The 15,165-nt window shown below is 45.1% G+C and overlaps 1 protein-coding gene across 6 annotated transcripts in view; it reads right to left on the bottom strand.

Annotated features, from left to right (window-relative positions):
- itpk1a (inositol-tetrakisphosphate 1-kinase a) overlaps positions 1-15,165 on the bottom strand; it is a 308,158-nt gene that overhangs the window by 79,951 nt on the left and 213,042 nt on the right. For all 6 annotated transcript variants that reach the window (XM_072274778.1, XM_072274786.1, XM_072274785.1 and 3 more), the window contains one exon: positions 10,040-10,157. In XM_072274778.1, the coding sequence (XP_072130879.1) occupies positions 10,040-10,157 (118 nt within the window). The remainder of the gene's footprint in view (positions 1-10,039; positions 10,158-15,165) is intronic.

The raw sequence follows: 15,165 nt of genomic DNA, 5'->3' as shown, positions 1-15,165 counted from the left end.
GGGCTGGACAATAGAGTTGAGATTATGGAGACCAGGCTGGGCAATAGAGTTGAGACCAACAATTAGATACATCCTGATCCTATTGAAGGGTGGTACAGATTTTTAAAAAATTATTTATTCATTTACAGGATGTGGGTGTGGCCAGCTAAACCAGCATTTATTGCCCGTCCCTAGTTGCCCCTGAGAAGGTGGTGATGAGCTGCCTTATTGAACCGCTGCAGTCCCTGAGGTGTAGGTACACCCACAGTGCTGTTAGGGAGGGAATTCCATGATTTTGATCCAGCGACAGTGAAGGGACAGCGATATGTTTCCAAGTCAGGACGGTGAGTGACTTGGAGGGGATTTCCAAGTGGTGGTGTTCTCAGGTATCTGCTGTTCTCATCCTTCTGGATGGTTGTGGTCGGGGAGCTGGAAGGTGCTGCCTTAAAAACTTTGGTGTGTTGTTGCAGTGCATCTTGTAGATAGTACACACTGCTGCAACTGTTTGTTGATGGTGGAGGGATTGGATGCTTGTGGAAGGGATACCAATCAAGTAGGCTGTCTTGTACTGGATGGTGTCAAGCTGCTTGAGTGTTGATGGAGCAGCACTCATCCAAGCGAGCGGTGAGTATTCCATCACACTCCTGACCTGAGCCTTGTTGATGGTGGACAGGCTATGAGGGGTCATATGTCCTATTCCTGCTTTTCATAGCTGTCACATTCACTGCTCCTCAACAAAGACAGTTTACAATAATCAGGAAAGGCTGCACAGCCCCATCTGTCCAAACCCCCTAACCCATCCCTCCTTCACCCAATTCCTCTCCCCTCCCCTCCCCCACCTGCAGGGCAGACGTGATGGGTCAAATGGCCTGGTCCTGGTCCTGTATCTTATGGTCTTATTCCATCTGCCTGTCACCTTAACCCACACATGCAACCCAGTCACTCCTTCACCCACTCACTCAACCCTCTCATTCCTTCACCGCCTTCCTTCCTGATCAGATTCTAGGCAGGGGTGAGTCAGTTAAAAAGTAGTGCTCACAGGCTTTGGGCTTTTTCCAGCAGCCTTATCGAATCAACAGAGGAAGCTCGACTCAGACAGTGGCGAGTGATTTAAAAAGCAGCATTTGCAGGATTTCAGCCTTTTCCAGCAGCCTAATCGAATTGACAGAGGAGGCTGCACACAGATTTAATAATGGAAGTGAGGGATATGGAGGTGTGGGTCAAAAGGACCAGGTAGAATAACGGTACAGCACAGGCTAGATGAGTTGAAGGGCATGGTTCGGTGCTGTAGTGTTCTAAAATTCTGTAAATGTGTCACTACACAAGATTGTTTATAGATTGCCTTTGGCCTTGATGGAATTATTTATGGCTTCTCCAATACAAGATACCAACAAGGAGTTGTTCTAACTATATCCTGTTTAACATTCACACAGGATTCCATGGACTGTATTTAGTCTAGGACAGTTTAACAGGTTACATAACTCATCTTTTCACATGTTTAAACACAGGTTTATTTTTCAAAAGCATCCAGTTTAACTCTCGAACCATACAGGTCCCATCAGTGTGGAAATTTAAACTTGGAGACACATTGGACTATAGATCAAAGTTCAAAGTAAATTGATTACCAAAGTACAAATATGTCACCACACGCTATCCTGAGGTTTATTTTCTTGCAGGCATTCACAGCAAAAAAATTAAGCTACTGGCGACAAAGCCAACCTGTTGTTCTATCCAAGGGCATGAGCTTAATGAAGGTGATTTCTCACCCAGAAGCAAATTCTAGATATTCTTTGATGTGTATTTTATGACAAATCACTCAAACTGATGCCTCCTGCTTAAAAGCACAAACATAATGGATTTTCTTTGAAAGATGTGACAAAACATCTTGTCATCCATCAGTTATACTGTCTCTCATGCTCCTTCTTGTCACATTTTATTTTAATTAGCACTGCCTTAGTCACTACAGTCAACTTTGGTGATAATGTATTCATTTACAAGAGTCAGACCACAGCAAACCTCCTCCACAAAGCACCTGCTTTGGGAGCTATACAAATGAACGAGCAACCGGGTGAGCTTTAAACCTCATTCAAACATCCAAAGTACACTCATCACCAAAGTACAACCTTGAGAATCATTTTCCCACAAACAGCCACGAAACAAAGAAACCATGAAACCCATTCAAAGGAAAACATCAAATCCCCAAAGCACAAAAAAAACAAATGACACAATTGCAAAAAAAACACAGAATATAAAACATCAAACCACAAGTCAACAAACAGTTCAGGAGAGTCCAGCCTCAGCTCAGCTCCGTTCAGGCTAGCGCTATGTTGTTCATTGAACATTGCACACAAAGAAACAACCAGAAACTGCATGATGAGCAGGTGCTCCCGGAGAAGACGACAGCTTAATACAAGTAGATTTGTGTAATGTGAGTGAGATTGCAATAATGGTCAGTGCTTGGCACTCCCAGCAAGGAAAGGGTTAACAGTGTCAGGTTCCCCTTGGTAAGGGTAATGGTGCTGGGCTGTCAATGCCAGGAAGGGGTTAACTGTGCCAGCCGCTGTCTGCGTGGAGTTAACACATTTTTTCCCTGTGACCGTCCCAGTTTCCTTTGGCAGCTCTGGTTTCTCTCCATATCTCGACAAGTAAGTTCATGGGATACCAGAAAGTACCCCATCAAGAAGGCAAAAAGCAAATGAATCAAAAGGAAATCGGCTGGTCTGTAAGAGAGAGCAGATTGCACAGAGGGATGGATTGATAGAAAGGGAGGGAAATGGACTGATGGGATTGTTATGCTAAAATGGACCCAGTGGGGTGAATGGCCTCCTTCCAGGCCATAACAGGTACGGATGGCCCTCCCAGACAACAACCAGTTAACAACGCTGGCCTCACTATGTCACAATTTGATTTTATTTCACTTAGAGCGGGGTCCCCAACCTTTTTTGCACTGTGGACTGGTTCAATATTGACGATATTCTTGCGGACTAGCCGATGGCCGGTGGGGGGCGGTGTTCAACAGTGCGTGACAGGGAACGAGGAAAGATGCAGCTGACTCATATCATTTCCTCGCAGCCCAGTGGTTAGGAACCACTGACTTAGAGAACCAACACAGAACAGGCCCTTCCAGCTCAACAAACTGCACCCTCCAGTAATCATCCTAGCCTAATCACAGGGTAATTTACAACCACCATTTAACCTACTAACTGTACACCTTTGGACTGTGGGAGGAAACTGGAGCACCTGGAGGAAACCCACATGGCTCAGGGAGAACGTACAAACAGTGTAGGATTTGCACACTGAACTCTGACGCCCCCCCAGCTGTAATAGCATCACACTGACCCCCTCATTACCACAATGCCCCAATAAGCTGCACTCTAACAGGCCAAACTTTGTCCATTAGAGTGCAGCTTAGAAACGGAGAAACCCTACAGCACAATGCAGGCTCTTCTGCCCATCCTGAATTTACTTTAGAAATTAGAAACAGAAACGTAGAAAATAGGTGCAGGAGTAGGCTATTCGGCCCTTCAAGCCTGCACCGCCATTCAGTATGATCATGGCTGATCATCCAACTCAGAACCTTATACCTGCCTTCTCTCCATACCCCCTGATCCCTTTAGCCACAAGGGCTATATCTAACTCCCTCTTAAACATAACCAATGAACTGGCCTCAACTGTTTCCTGTGGCAGAGAATTCCACAGATTCACCAATCTCAGTGTGAAGAAGTTTTCTCTCATCTCGGTTCTAAAACGCTTCCCCTTTATCCGTAAACTGTGACCCCTCGTTCTGGACTTCCCCAACATCGGGAACAATCTTCCTACATCTAGCCTGTCCAATTCCTTTAGAATTTTATACGTTTCAATAAGATCTCCCCTCAATCTTCTAAATTCCAGAGAGCATAAGCCTAGCCGATCCAGTCTTTCATCATATGAAAGTCCTGCCATCCCAGGAATCACCTTGGGTTACCCTGAGCCCTCTGTTTTTCTAAGCTCCATGTAATAGTCGTAAGAAGTTCATTGGGACAACTCATCATCTCAAAGGTGCTGTATAAATGCAGCTTGTTGTTGCTAATTAATTTCAAGCAGAAACTGCTGGAGATACCCAAGCTGTCAGTTTTCCTGGATGAGGAAAGCAGAATGGAAGATCTTCAAACTAAAGCATTAACAGGACAGCAAAGTGGAGCAGCAGGTAGAGCTTGTTGTCTCACAGCTCCAGACACCTACCTCTGCGCTCAGGCCTGACCTCAGGTGCTGTCTGCTGGAGTTTGCACACTCTCCCTGTGACTGTGTGGGTCTCCCCTGCGTGCTCCTGTACCCTCCCACATTCCAGAAACTTGTGGGTTGGTGAGTTACTCTAAATGGCTACTGGAAATTGCCCCCAGTGTGCAGGTGAGTGTTGGAGATAACGGGAATGTGGAGACTTATTGATTGCTGGTGCCAAAAATGATACTGATGATTACTCCTTCAATCGCACACCCTCAAACATTAGCAGAAAGCCTGAACTCAGCTTGTGGAGTCCTGTATGACCTCAAAACTTCTGCTCCCCATTCTGTGGATTCCCTATCTGCTCAATTCACTTCATGTCAACCACAGGATAAACATACAGAACCGGGTTTTCAAAGCAGTTAGGGTGTCAGTAAACCTTTCCACCTCTTGGCAATGAACTTTACAGTAGTCATCTCAGCTTTGCTGACTCTGTCACAAATTTCTGGCTTTACTTTCAACCAATATTTTAGGCAGCTGTTGGCTGAGCTGATCCTCATCACTTCATTCAGGATTAGTCCTGAAGAAGCGGCTCAGCCCAAAATGTCAGCTGCTTATTCGTTTTCATAGATGCTGCCTGTCCAGCATTTTGTGTGTGTTACATTTTATTTAGGAGACCAATTTTCAGTAGTGTGCAAACCAATTAAAAGAATGCACTAACAGTTTCCAAGAACAGCAATATCAGGCTAAGCCTGTCAGAAGCCATCGATTTTCTCCATCACTTTAGTTTGGCGTGCCTGGCTCCTGAGATTTATTACATTTTCTACTAATGTTTAAACATGGCCAGAGAAGCTGCTGCTTGTTAGTGCTGCAGCGTCAACTAAACTGGCAGGTTGTCCAAGTGCTTGACAAAATACAGAACCGGAGAGTTGGGCTTCAAATCCAGAGCACTGAGCATTACATCTTAAAGGAACCAGAGCCTCGATAGATGTTCTGAGAGGCTTTGATCTCTTCCAGGAACTTCTGTGCCGTTAGGAATGAAGCAGAGTTTGATGAAGGGTGTCCAGCCGAAACATCGACTGTTTATTCATTTCCATAGATGCAGCCTGAACTGCTGAATTCCTCCAACGTTTTGCGATGGTTGCTAAGCAATGGCAGGGATCATTCATCAGCAAGTGGCAAAGCACATTACAGCAGTAACTCAGACCAGCTCAGATCTCTCCTGCACTCAGCTGTTCACCGCTTCATCATTGCTCTGCTCCAAAATTTACTGTAGCACAAACCCAAAACTTGCCACCATCGCATGCAAGGTTAGGTTGCTCTTCAAATGGCTCAGGCCCGAATAAGACCCTTGCCACCATGGCAGCAGAAGGAACTATCACGCACTCCAACCAGCATCAGAAAATAACATTAGAGATCAGAACAGAGTGGGCCATCCAGCTCTTTGAGCCTACTCTGCTACTCATCAAGAATGCGGAGAGGACGTTTCCTGTAGAAACATAGAAACATAGAAAAAAGGTGCAGGAGTAGGCCATTCGGCCCTTCGAGCCTGCACTGCCATTCTGTCTGATCATGGCTGATCATCCAACTCAGAACCTTGTACCTGCCTTCTCTCCATACCCCCTGATCCCTTTAGCCACAAGGGCCACATCTAACTCCCTCTTAAATATAGCCAATGAACTGGCCTCAACTGTTTCCTGTGGCAGAGAATTCCACAGATTCACCACTCTCTGTGTGAAGAAGTTTTTCCTCATCTCGGTCCTAAAAAGCTTCCCCTTTATCCTCAAACTGTGACCTGTGACCCCTCGTTCTGCAGTGAGGGAGTCTAGGACCAAAGGACACAGCTTCAGAATAGGGGACGTTCATTTAGAACAGAGATAGAAACATAGAAACATAGAAAACCTACAGCACAATGCAGGCCCTTCGGCCCACAATGCTGTGCCGAACATGTACTTACATTAGAAATTACCTAAGGCCACCCATAGCCCTCTATCTTTCTAAGCTCCACAACCTCCTCAGAGAAGCCCAAAGATATTTCTCCTTGGATAGGGGACAAATGTGAGCAAATGGGACTAGCTTAACTGGGCACCTTGGTTGGCATGGACAAATACTCACCTCCACCAGCACCTCAGGCTGGTGCTCCACATACGGTCACATTCTGGGTAAAAGAAAGTTCTTCCTCAGATTCACTCCAGACATCTTACTCCTAAACCCATGCTTGATAGTTTTAAATGCCTTCCTCTCCTATATACCCTCCTGTATGTAGGCAGAAGAGATTACTTTAGTTCGCCATTTTATTACTGAATGAATGGGTTCAGTACAAAATTGTAGGCCAAAGGGCCTGAGCCTGTATGGTACGGTTCTATGTCCTATACCTGATTTATTCCCTTCATACATCTTCCTCGCTGTCCTCCACTCCAAGGAAAACAAACCCAGCAATCCAGTTTCTCCTCATGATATGCTTTTAAATCTCCTCTTCTCCATTTCCAATGCAATCATGTCCTTGCTCTGGAATGGTGACGAGACACATACTCCTGCTGTTGAACTAATATTTGACCATATCAGTAGTACCATAACTTCGCTGATCTATATTCTGGGCTCTGACTGATGAAGTCACAAATCTTCATCACCTTTTCCACCTGTACTGGCATCTTTAAAGAACCTCAGACTTTCACATCAACTTCCCCCCCCCCCACCCATTCCTCAGCATTCCCCAGGACCATTCACAGTGTAGTAGTTTTATTAGTTTGCCTCCCAGGATCCACGCTCCACAATGTTTCTGAACACGTTCACAATATCCTGAAAAGGGAGGGTGAACAGCCAGAGGTTGTGGTACACATTGGTACAAACGACATGGGTAGAAAAAGGGAGGAGGTCCTGAAAACAGAATACAGGGAGTTAGGAAGGAAGCTGAAGGGCAGTAATCTCGGAACTGCTGCCTGTGCCACGCCACAGGGTGGACAGGGACAGAATAAGGTGGCAGATAAATGCGTGGCTGAGGAATTGGTGCACAGGGCAGGGATTCAGATTTCTGGATGATTGCGACCAGTACAAAAAGGACGGGATGCGCTTGACTCTGAGGGGGACCAGTATTCTTGCGGGCAGGTTTACCGGAGCTGTGGGGAGTGGTTCAGTATCGCAGTGGAATAAAGGGAATTACAAAGGCATGAGAGAGGACTCGCCCAGGTGGGTTGGAGGGGGGTACTCTTGGGATGTCAGCAGAGCAGAGGTGGCTGAAGTTTCTGGGAACAGTTCACAAGGCGCAGGATAGATATGTCCTAAAGAAAAAGCAGTTCTCACTTGGCAGGTGTATGCAACCGTGGCTGACAAGGGAAGTTAAGGACTACACAAAGCCAAGGAAAGAGCACGGAAGTCAGAAAACGTGAGTGGGAAGTTGGATGATGAAGAAATTCTTAAAATCGAACAAAAGGCAACTAAAAAGCTACAAGGGAAAAGATGAAATACGAGGGCAAACTAGCCAATAATAAATGTTCTTTTCAATGATATAAAGAATAAAAGGGAGGTAAGAGTTGATATTGGACCACTGGGAAATGATGCTGGTGAGGTAGTAATAGTAAAGTAAAGGCATTGGTTAGTCTTGCGAGACCATGGATCTGTGCCTGGAAAGTCTTCACTCTCTAGGGCGCAGGCCTGGGCAAGGTTGTATGGAAGACCAGCAGTTGCCCATGCCGCAAGTCTCCCATCTCCATGACACCAACGTTGTCCAAGGGAAGGGCAAGGGCCGATACAGCTTGGCACCGGTGTCGTCGCAGAGCAATGTGTGGTTAAGTGCCTTGCTCAAGGTCACAACACGATGCCTTGGCTGGGGCTCAGACTCACGACCTACAGATCGCTAGTCCAATGCCTTAACCACTTGGCCATGTGTAATAGGGGACGAAGAAATGGCAGATGAACTTAATGGGTACTTTGCATCTGTCTTCACTGTGGAAGATACTAGCAGTGTGCCAGAGGTCCGTGAGTGTCAGGGAGCAGGAGTGAGTGCCTTTGCTATTACAAAGGAAAAAGTGCGAGGCAAACTCAAAAGTCACTGGAACCAGATGGACTACATCCCAGAGTCCTGAAAGAGATTACTGAAGAGATAACAGATGCATTGGCTATGATCTTTCAAGAATCACTTGATTCTGGCATGTCCTGGAGGACTGAGAAATTGCAAAAGTCACTCCACTCTTTAAGAAGGGAGGAAGAAAATTATAGGCCAGTTAGCCTCACCTCAGTGGTTGGGAAAGCGGTGAAATCCATTATGAAGGATGAGGCTTCGAGGTACTTGGAGACTAATGATAAAATAAGTCAGCATGGTTTCTGTAAAAGGAAATCTTGCCTGACAAATCTGCTAGAGTGCCTTGAGGAAGTAACAAGCAGGGTGGACAAAGAAGAGGCAGTGGATGTCATTTACTTGGATTTTCAGAAGGCATTTGATAAGGTGCCACACGAGGCTGCTTAACAAAATAAAATCCTATGGCGTTAGAGGAAAGATGCTGGCATGGACAGAGGAATGGCCAATAGGCAAGTGGCACCGAGTGGGAATAAAGGGGGCCTTTTCTGGTTGGCTGCCACTGACTAGTGGTGTTCCTCTGGAGTCAGTATTGGGACGGCTACTTTTCATTGTTTGTCAATGATTTGGATAATGGAATTGATGCCTTTGTCACAAAGTCTGTAGATGACACAAAGATAGCTGGAGGGGTAGGTAGTGCTGACGAAGCAATGCGATTGCATCAGGACTTAAGACAAATTGGAAGAATGGGCAAAACAGTGGCAGATGGAATACAGTGTTGGGAAATGTATGATAACATACAAACGTTTGTATTTTGGTAAAAGGAATAATAGTGCAGACTATTATCTAAATGGGGAGAAAACTGCAAGACTCCCAGAAAGTTAACTTACAGGTTTAGTCTGTGGTAAAGAAGGTAAATGCAATGATGGCATTTATTTTAAGGGGAATGAATATAAAAGCAAGGAGATAATGCTGAGCCTTTATAAGACACGAGTCAGGCCACACATGGAGTATTGTCAACAGTCTTGGGCCCCAGATGTCAGAAAGGATATGTTGTCATTGGAGAGTCCAGAGGAGGTTCACGAGGATGATTCCAGGAACGAAGTGGTTAACATACAAGGAGTGTCTTGCAGCTTTGGGCCTGTATTCACTGGAATTTAGAAGAATGCGGGCGGGGGGGGAGGGAGGAGGGGAGGGATCGCTTTGAAATCTACTGAATGTGGAAAGGACTAGATAAGGTGGATGTGGAGAGGATGTTTCCTATGGTGGGGTGTCCAGAACTAGAGGGCACAGCCTCAAAATTGAGAGGCAACCTTTTAGAATGAGGTAAGGAGGATTTTTTTTTAGCCAGAGAGTAGTGAATCTGTGGAATGCTCTGCCACAGACAGCTGTGGAAGCCAAGTCTGTGAGTATATTTAAAGCAGAAGTTAATCATTTCCTGGTCAGTCAGGGCATCAAAGGATATGGTGAAAGAGCAGGTGTATGGGGTTGCGTGGGATCCAGGATCAGTCACGATGGAATGGCGGGGCAGACTCAGTGGACTGCAAGGTCTAATCCCCTCCTAGGTCTTATAGTCTTGCCCTTACTAGACATCCCAAGATAAATTACACTGCTTAAACAGGATTAAATTCCGTCTGCCTTTTACAGAGAATACCTAAACACAAGCTGAAATAGTCAGAGAAATAGAATTAACATTTCATGCCAAAGACTTCTTAAAACACTTGTATCTTGAGAAAACATGCTTTCTCAGAAGTGTTATTACAATTCAGGTTTCCAGAGTGGCTTGAAGAAATAATCATAAATCCAACCTCTGTTCAAAGTAACAGCAATAGCATTTTCACCACTTACCTTGCATGCAGCTTTCAAGCCTGCGAATCAGTTCATAGGATCTGCATCTATCCAGAAGGGTTCTGATTGCAGGGAGGGGATCCAGAATTATGGTCTCTGGATGTGTGTTGATGTAGTCCTGAGAATAAAAACATAATACTTGAGCATATTCTTGCTTGACAAATACATCAGATATTGAATCCATGAAGTTTTTGCTTCCTGACAATTCTTTTGAATCTATCTCCTCCCCCAACAGCCACTCCTAGTTTTGTCAAATTATTTCTTTATTTTTATTTTTTCAGTTTATTATTTTACTTGCAGACATGGCAAGGAACGGGCCCTTCTGGCCTTCCGAGCCATGTCATCTAGCAACCCCCAAAAACCCCAGTTTAACCCTAACCTAATCACCAGACAATTTACAATGACCAGAATGAACCTGGACAACAAGAGGAAACCGGAAGACCCGGACAACCCCCACACGTTCCTCAAGGAGGACTAAAGGCTGGTACGTACCAGCTTACGCCGTAGCCTACGCAAGTGGGCTACGCCGTTGTGAGCATTTATACTTGTGCGTTGGTGTGTCTGCGTCGTCCTGCAATTCAGGCACGTACACCCATGTGCACGTCACATATTCGCACGTCAAGCATGCGCACACACCTGCCCGCGCAAGGCTTCATGGTCATGGTAGTCTTACTCGGGGTAAACAAGTTTAAAGCGAGCGTCTTTTTCGTAAAAGCGAAATGTGTCCTCCATAATTTCGGAGGTCTGTAAAGCTTTATGGAAAGCACTGCAGCCAGAGTTCCTTCCCTGCCCTTCAGTCGCCCAATGGGAAGCTATTGCAGCGTAGGAGGAAATGCGATGCGACCAAACGGACCAATCACTGTTGTTTCGGTCTGCGTTGCTGCGACGCATAGTTACATTTTGGGAGAGGTGCACGTCAGGCTACAACGTAGGGATCCGCGCAGGCACTGTATAGTGACACGGCTACGCTGTACCTATGGCGTTGATTTGATGCACAAGTATAAATTAGCCTTTACAGACTCCTTACAAATGACACCAGAATTGATCTCCAAGCTCCAATGCCCTGAGCTGGAACAGCAGTACAGTAAGCTCGATTCATTTGCAGGTATAAAAGCTTATGAAGGTCACAAGATCACAAGGCAAAGGAGCAGAAGTAGGCCATTTGGCCCATCGAGTCTGCTCCGCCACTCCACCATGAGCTAAACTATTCTCCCATCAAGTTCCAATTTCCAGCTTTTTCCCCATATCCCTTGATACCCTGACTAATTAGATACCTATCAATCTCCTTCTAAAACACCCTCAATGATCGGGCCTCCACAGCTGTATGTGGCAACGAATTCCATAAATCCACGACTCTCTGGCTAAAAAAATTCTCCTCATCTCTGTTTTAAATGGGTACTCTCTAATTCTAAGACAGTGGCCTCTTGTCCTGGACTCACCCACCAGGGGAAACAGCCTTTCCACATCTATTCTGTCCAACTCTTTCAACATTCGAAATGTTTCTATGAGATCCCCTCTCGTTCTTCTATACTCTAATGAATACAATCCAAGAGCCGACAAATGCTCCTCATATGTTAGCCCCTGCATTCCAGGAATCATCCTCGTAGATCTTCTCTGAACTCTCTCCAACATCAGTACATCCCTTCTAAGATAGGGGGCCCAAATTGCACACAGTATTCCAAATGAGGTCTCACTAATGCCCCATAGAGCCTCATCAACACCTCCTTACTCTTATACACTATTCCCCTTGAAATGAATGCCAACATAGCATTCACTTTCCTTACTGCCGATCCAACCTGGTGGTTAACCTTTAGGGTATCCTGCATGAGGACCCCAAGTCCCTTTGCCCTTCCGATTTCTGAATTTTCTCCCCATCTAGATAATAATCTGCCCGATTATTTCTTCTTCCAAAATGTACAACCGTACATTTCTCAACATTGATAGAGATATAGATAGTGTAAATGCAAGCAAGCTTTTGCCACTGAGGTTGGGTGACACTAGAGCAAAAGGTCTTGGGTTAAGTGTGAAAGGTGAAATGCCTACGGGTAATATGAAGAGGAACTTCACTCAGAGGGTGATGAGAGCGTGGAACGAGCTGTCACTCAAAGTGGTGGAGGCAGGTTTGACATCAAAATACATGAGAAGTTTGGATAAACACATGGATGAGAGAGGTAAGGAGGCAAATTGATGGGACAGTACAGATTAATGGTACAGCATGGACTAGATGGGCTGAAGGGCCTGTTTCAGTGCTGTAGTGCCCTATGACTCTATAAAACCTGTTCCAATATCTACCATTGTCACAAACTGGAAAGCTATGTGTGGATTTCAGTGTCGCAAACACGAGGAACGGATGCAGAATGATTATTGATCTGGATGGGGAACAGTAGCAAATGAAAGAGAAAACAGCAGCAAAATCAAAAAAACATCACCCAACTCCGTAGCACACCATCAATTTAAAATACAATAAAACCCCATTAAAACATCACCCAACTCCCTGGCACACCGTCCATTTAAAATACAATAAAACCCCATTAAAACATCACCCAACTCCCTGGCACACCGTCCATTTAAAATACAATAAAACCCCATTAAAACATCACCCAACTCCCTGACACACCGTCCATTTAAAATACAATAAAACCCCATTAAAAACATCATCCAACTCTGTAGCACACGTTGATTTTAAATACAATAAAACCCCACTAAAATGCGTGCACAGCATTCTGAAGTGGGAGGGTGATCAGCCAGATGTCGTGGTGCACATCGGTACCAATGACATAGCAAGGAAGAGTGAGGAGGTCCTGGAGAGTGAGTATAGAGAGCTTGGTAGGAAGTTGAAAAGCAGGACCTCCAGGGTGATAATCTCAGTATTGCTACCTCTGCCATGTGCCAGTGAGGGTAAGGATAGGATGCTCTGGAGGATGAACAAGTGGCTGAGGAACTGGTGTAGGGGGCAGGGTTTCAGATTTCAGTATCATTGGGACCTCTTCTGGGGCAGATGGGACCAGTACCAGAGAGACGGGTTACACCTGAACTACAAGGGGACCAATATCCTTTCAGGGAGGTTTGTTAGTGCTATTGGGGACGGTTTAAACTAGATTTGTAGGGGGATGGGAACCAGAGTGCCAGAGCTGACAGTGTGGCTGGGGTGAAAATAAACTATGTTAAAAGTTCATGCAAAGTCACAAATAGAAGGGTTGTGTGTGGTGGCAATAATCTTCTGAAGTGTGTCTATTTCAATGCAAGGAGTATTGTGGGGAAGGCAGATGAGCTGAGGGTGTGGATTGACACATGGAATTACGACATTATAGCCATTACTGAAACTTGGCTACAGGAGGGGCAGGACTGGCAGCTGAATATTCCAGGGTTCCAATGTTTCAGATGTGATAGAGGCAGAGGAATGAAAGGTGGGGGGGGGGTGGGTAGCATTGCTTGTCAGGGAAAATGTTACAGCAGTGCTCAGGCAGGACAGATTAGAGGGCTTGTCTACTGAGGCCATATGGGTGGAGCTGAGAAACAGGAAAGGTATGGCCGCATTAGTGGGATTGTATTACAGACCACCCAATAGTCAGCGAGAATTGGAGGAGCAAATCTGCAGAGAGATAGCAGGCAACTGCAGGAAACATAAAGTTGTGGTGATAGGGGATTTTAATTTTCCACATATTGATTGGGATTCCCATACTGTTAAAGGTCTAGATGGGTTAGAGTTTGTGAAATGTGTTCAGGAAAGTTTTCTAAATCAATATATAGAGGTACCAACTAGAGAGGATGCAATATTAGATCTCCCATTAGGAAACGAGTTAGGACAGGTGACGCGAGTGTGTGTAGGGGAACACTTTGGTTCCAGTGATTATAACACCATTGGTTTCAACTTGATCATGGATAAAGATAGCAAACACGAGGAATTCTGCAGATGCTGGAATTTCAAGCATCACACATCAAAGTTGCTGGTGAACGCAGCAGGTCAGGCAGCATCAATAGGAAGAGGTATAGTTGATGTTTTGGGCCGAGACCCTTCATCAGGCTAGTAAGAGATTACTAGCCTTCTTTCAGTTAGTCCTGACAAAGGGTCTCGGCCCGAAACGTCGACTGTACCTCTTCCTATTGATGCTGCCTGACCTGCTGCGTTCACCAGCAACTTTGATGGATAAAGATAGATCTGGTCCTCGGGTTGAGGTTTTAAACTGGAAAAGGCCAAATTTGAAGAAATGAGAAAGGATCTGAAAAGCGTGGATTGGGACAGGTTATTCTCTGGCCAGGAGGTGATTGGGAAGTGGGAGGCCTTCAAAGGAGAAATTTTGAGAGTGCAGAGCTTGTATGTTCCCATCAGGATTAAAGGCAAAGTGAATAGGAATAAGGAACCTTGGTTCTCAAGGGATACTGGAACTCTGATAAAGAAGAAGAGAGAGTTGTATGACATGTATAGGAAACAGGGAATAAATGAAGTGCTTGAGGAGTATAAAAAGTGCAAGAAAATACTTAAAGAAATCAGGAGGGCTAAAAGAAGACATGAGGTTGCTTTGGCAGTCAAGGTGAAGGATAATCCAAAGAGCTTCTACAGGTATATTAAGAGCAAAAGGATTGTAAGGGATAAAATTGGTCCTCTTGAAGATCAGAGTGGTCGGCTATGTATGGAACCAAAAAAAATAGAGGAGATCTTAAGTGGGTTTTTTTGTGTCTGTATTTACTAAGGAGACTGGCATGAAGTCTATGGAATTAAGGGAAACAAGCAGTGAGATCATGGAAACTGTACAGATTGAAAAGGAGGAGGTCCTTGCTATCTTGAGGCAAATCAGAGTAGATAAATCCCCAGGACCGGACAGGGTGTTCCCTCGGACCCTGAAGGAGACTAGTGTTGAAATTGCAGGGGCCCTGGCAGATATATTTAAAATGTCAGTATCTACGGGTGAGGTGCCGGAGGACTGGAGAATGGCTCATGTTGTTCCATTGTTTAAAAAAGGCTCTAAAAGTAATCTGGGAAATTATAGGCCAGTAAACTTGATGTCAGTACTAGGTAAATTATTGGAAGGAGTACTGAGAGATAGGATCTACAAGTATTTGGATGGACAGGGACTTATTAGGGAGAGTCAACATGGCTTTGCGCATGGTAAGTCATGTTTAACCAA

Source organism: Mobula birostris, chromosome 1, assembly GCF_030028105.1.
Source record: "Mobula birostris isolate sMobBir1 chromosome 1, sMobBir1.hap1, whole genome shotgun sequence".
Classification (NCBI taxonomy): Eukaryota; Metazoa; Chordata; class Chondrichthyes; order Myliobatiformes; family Myliobatidae; genus Mobula; species Mobula birostris.
This window is presented reverse-complemented; position numbering and strand designations above follow the sequence as displayed.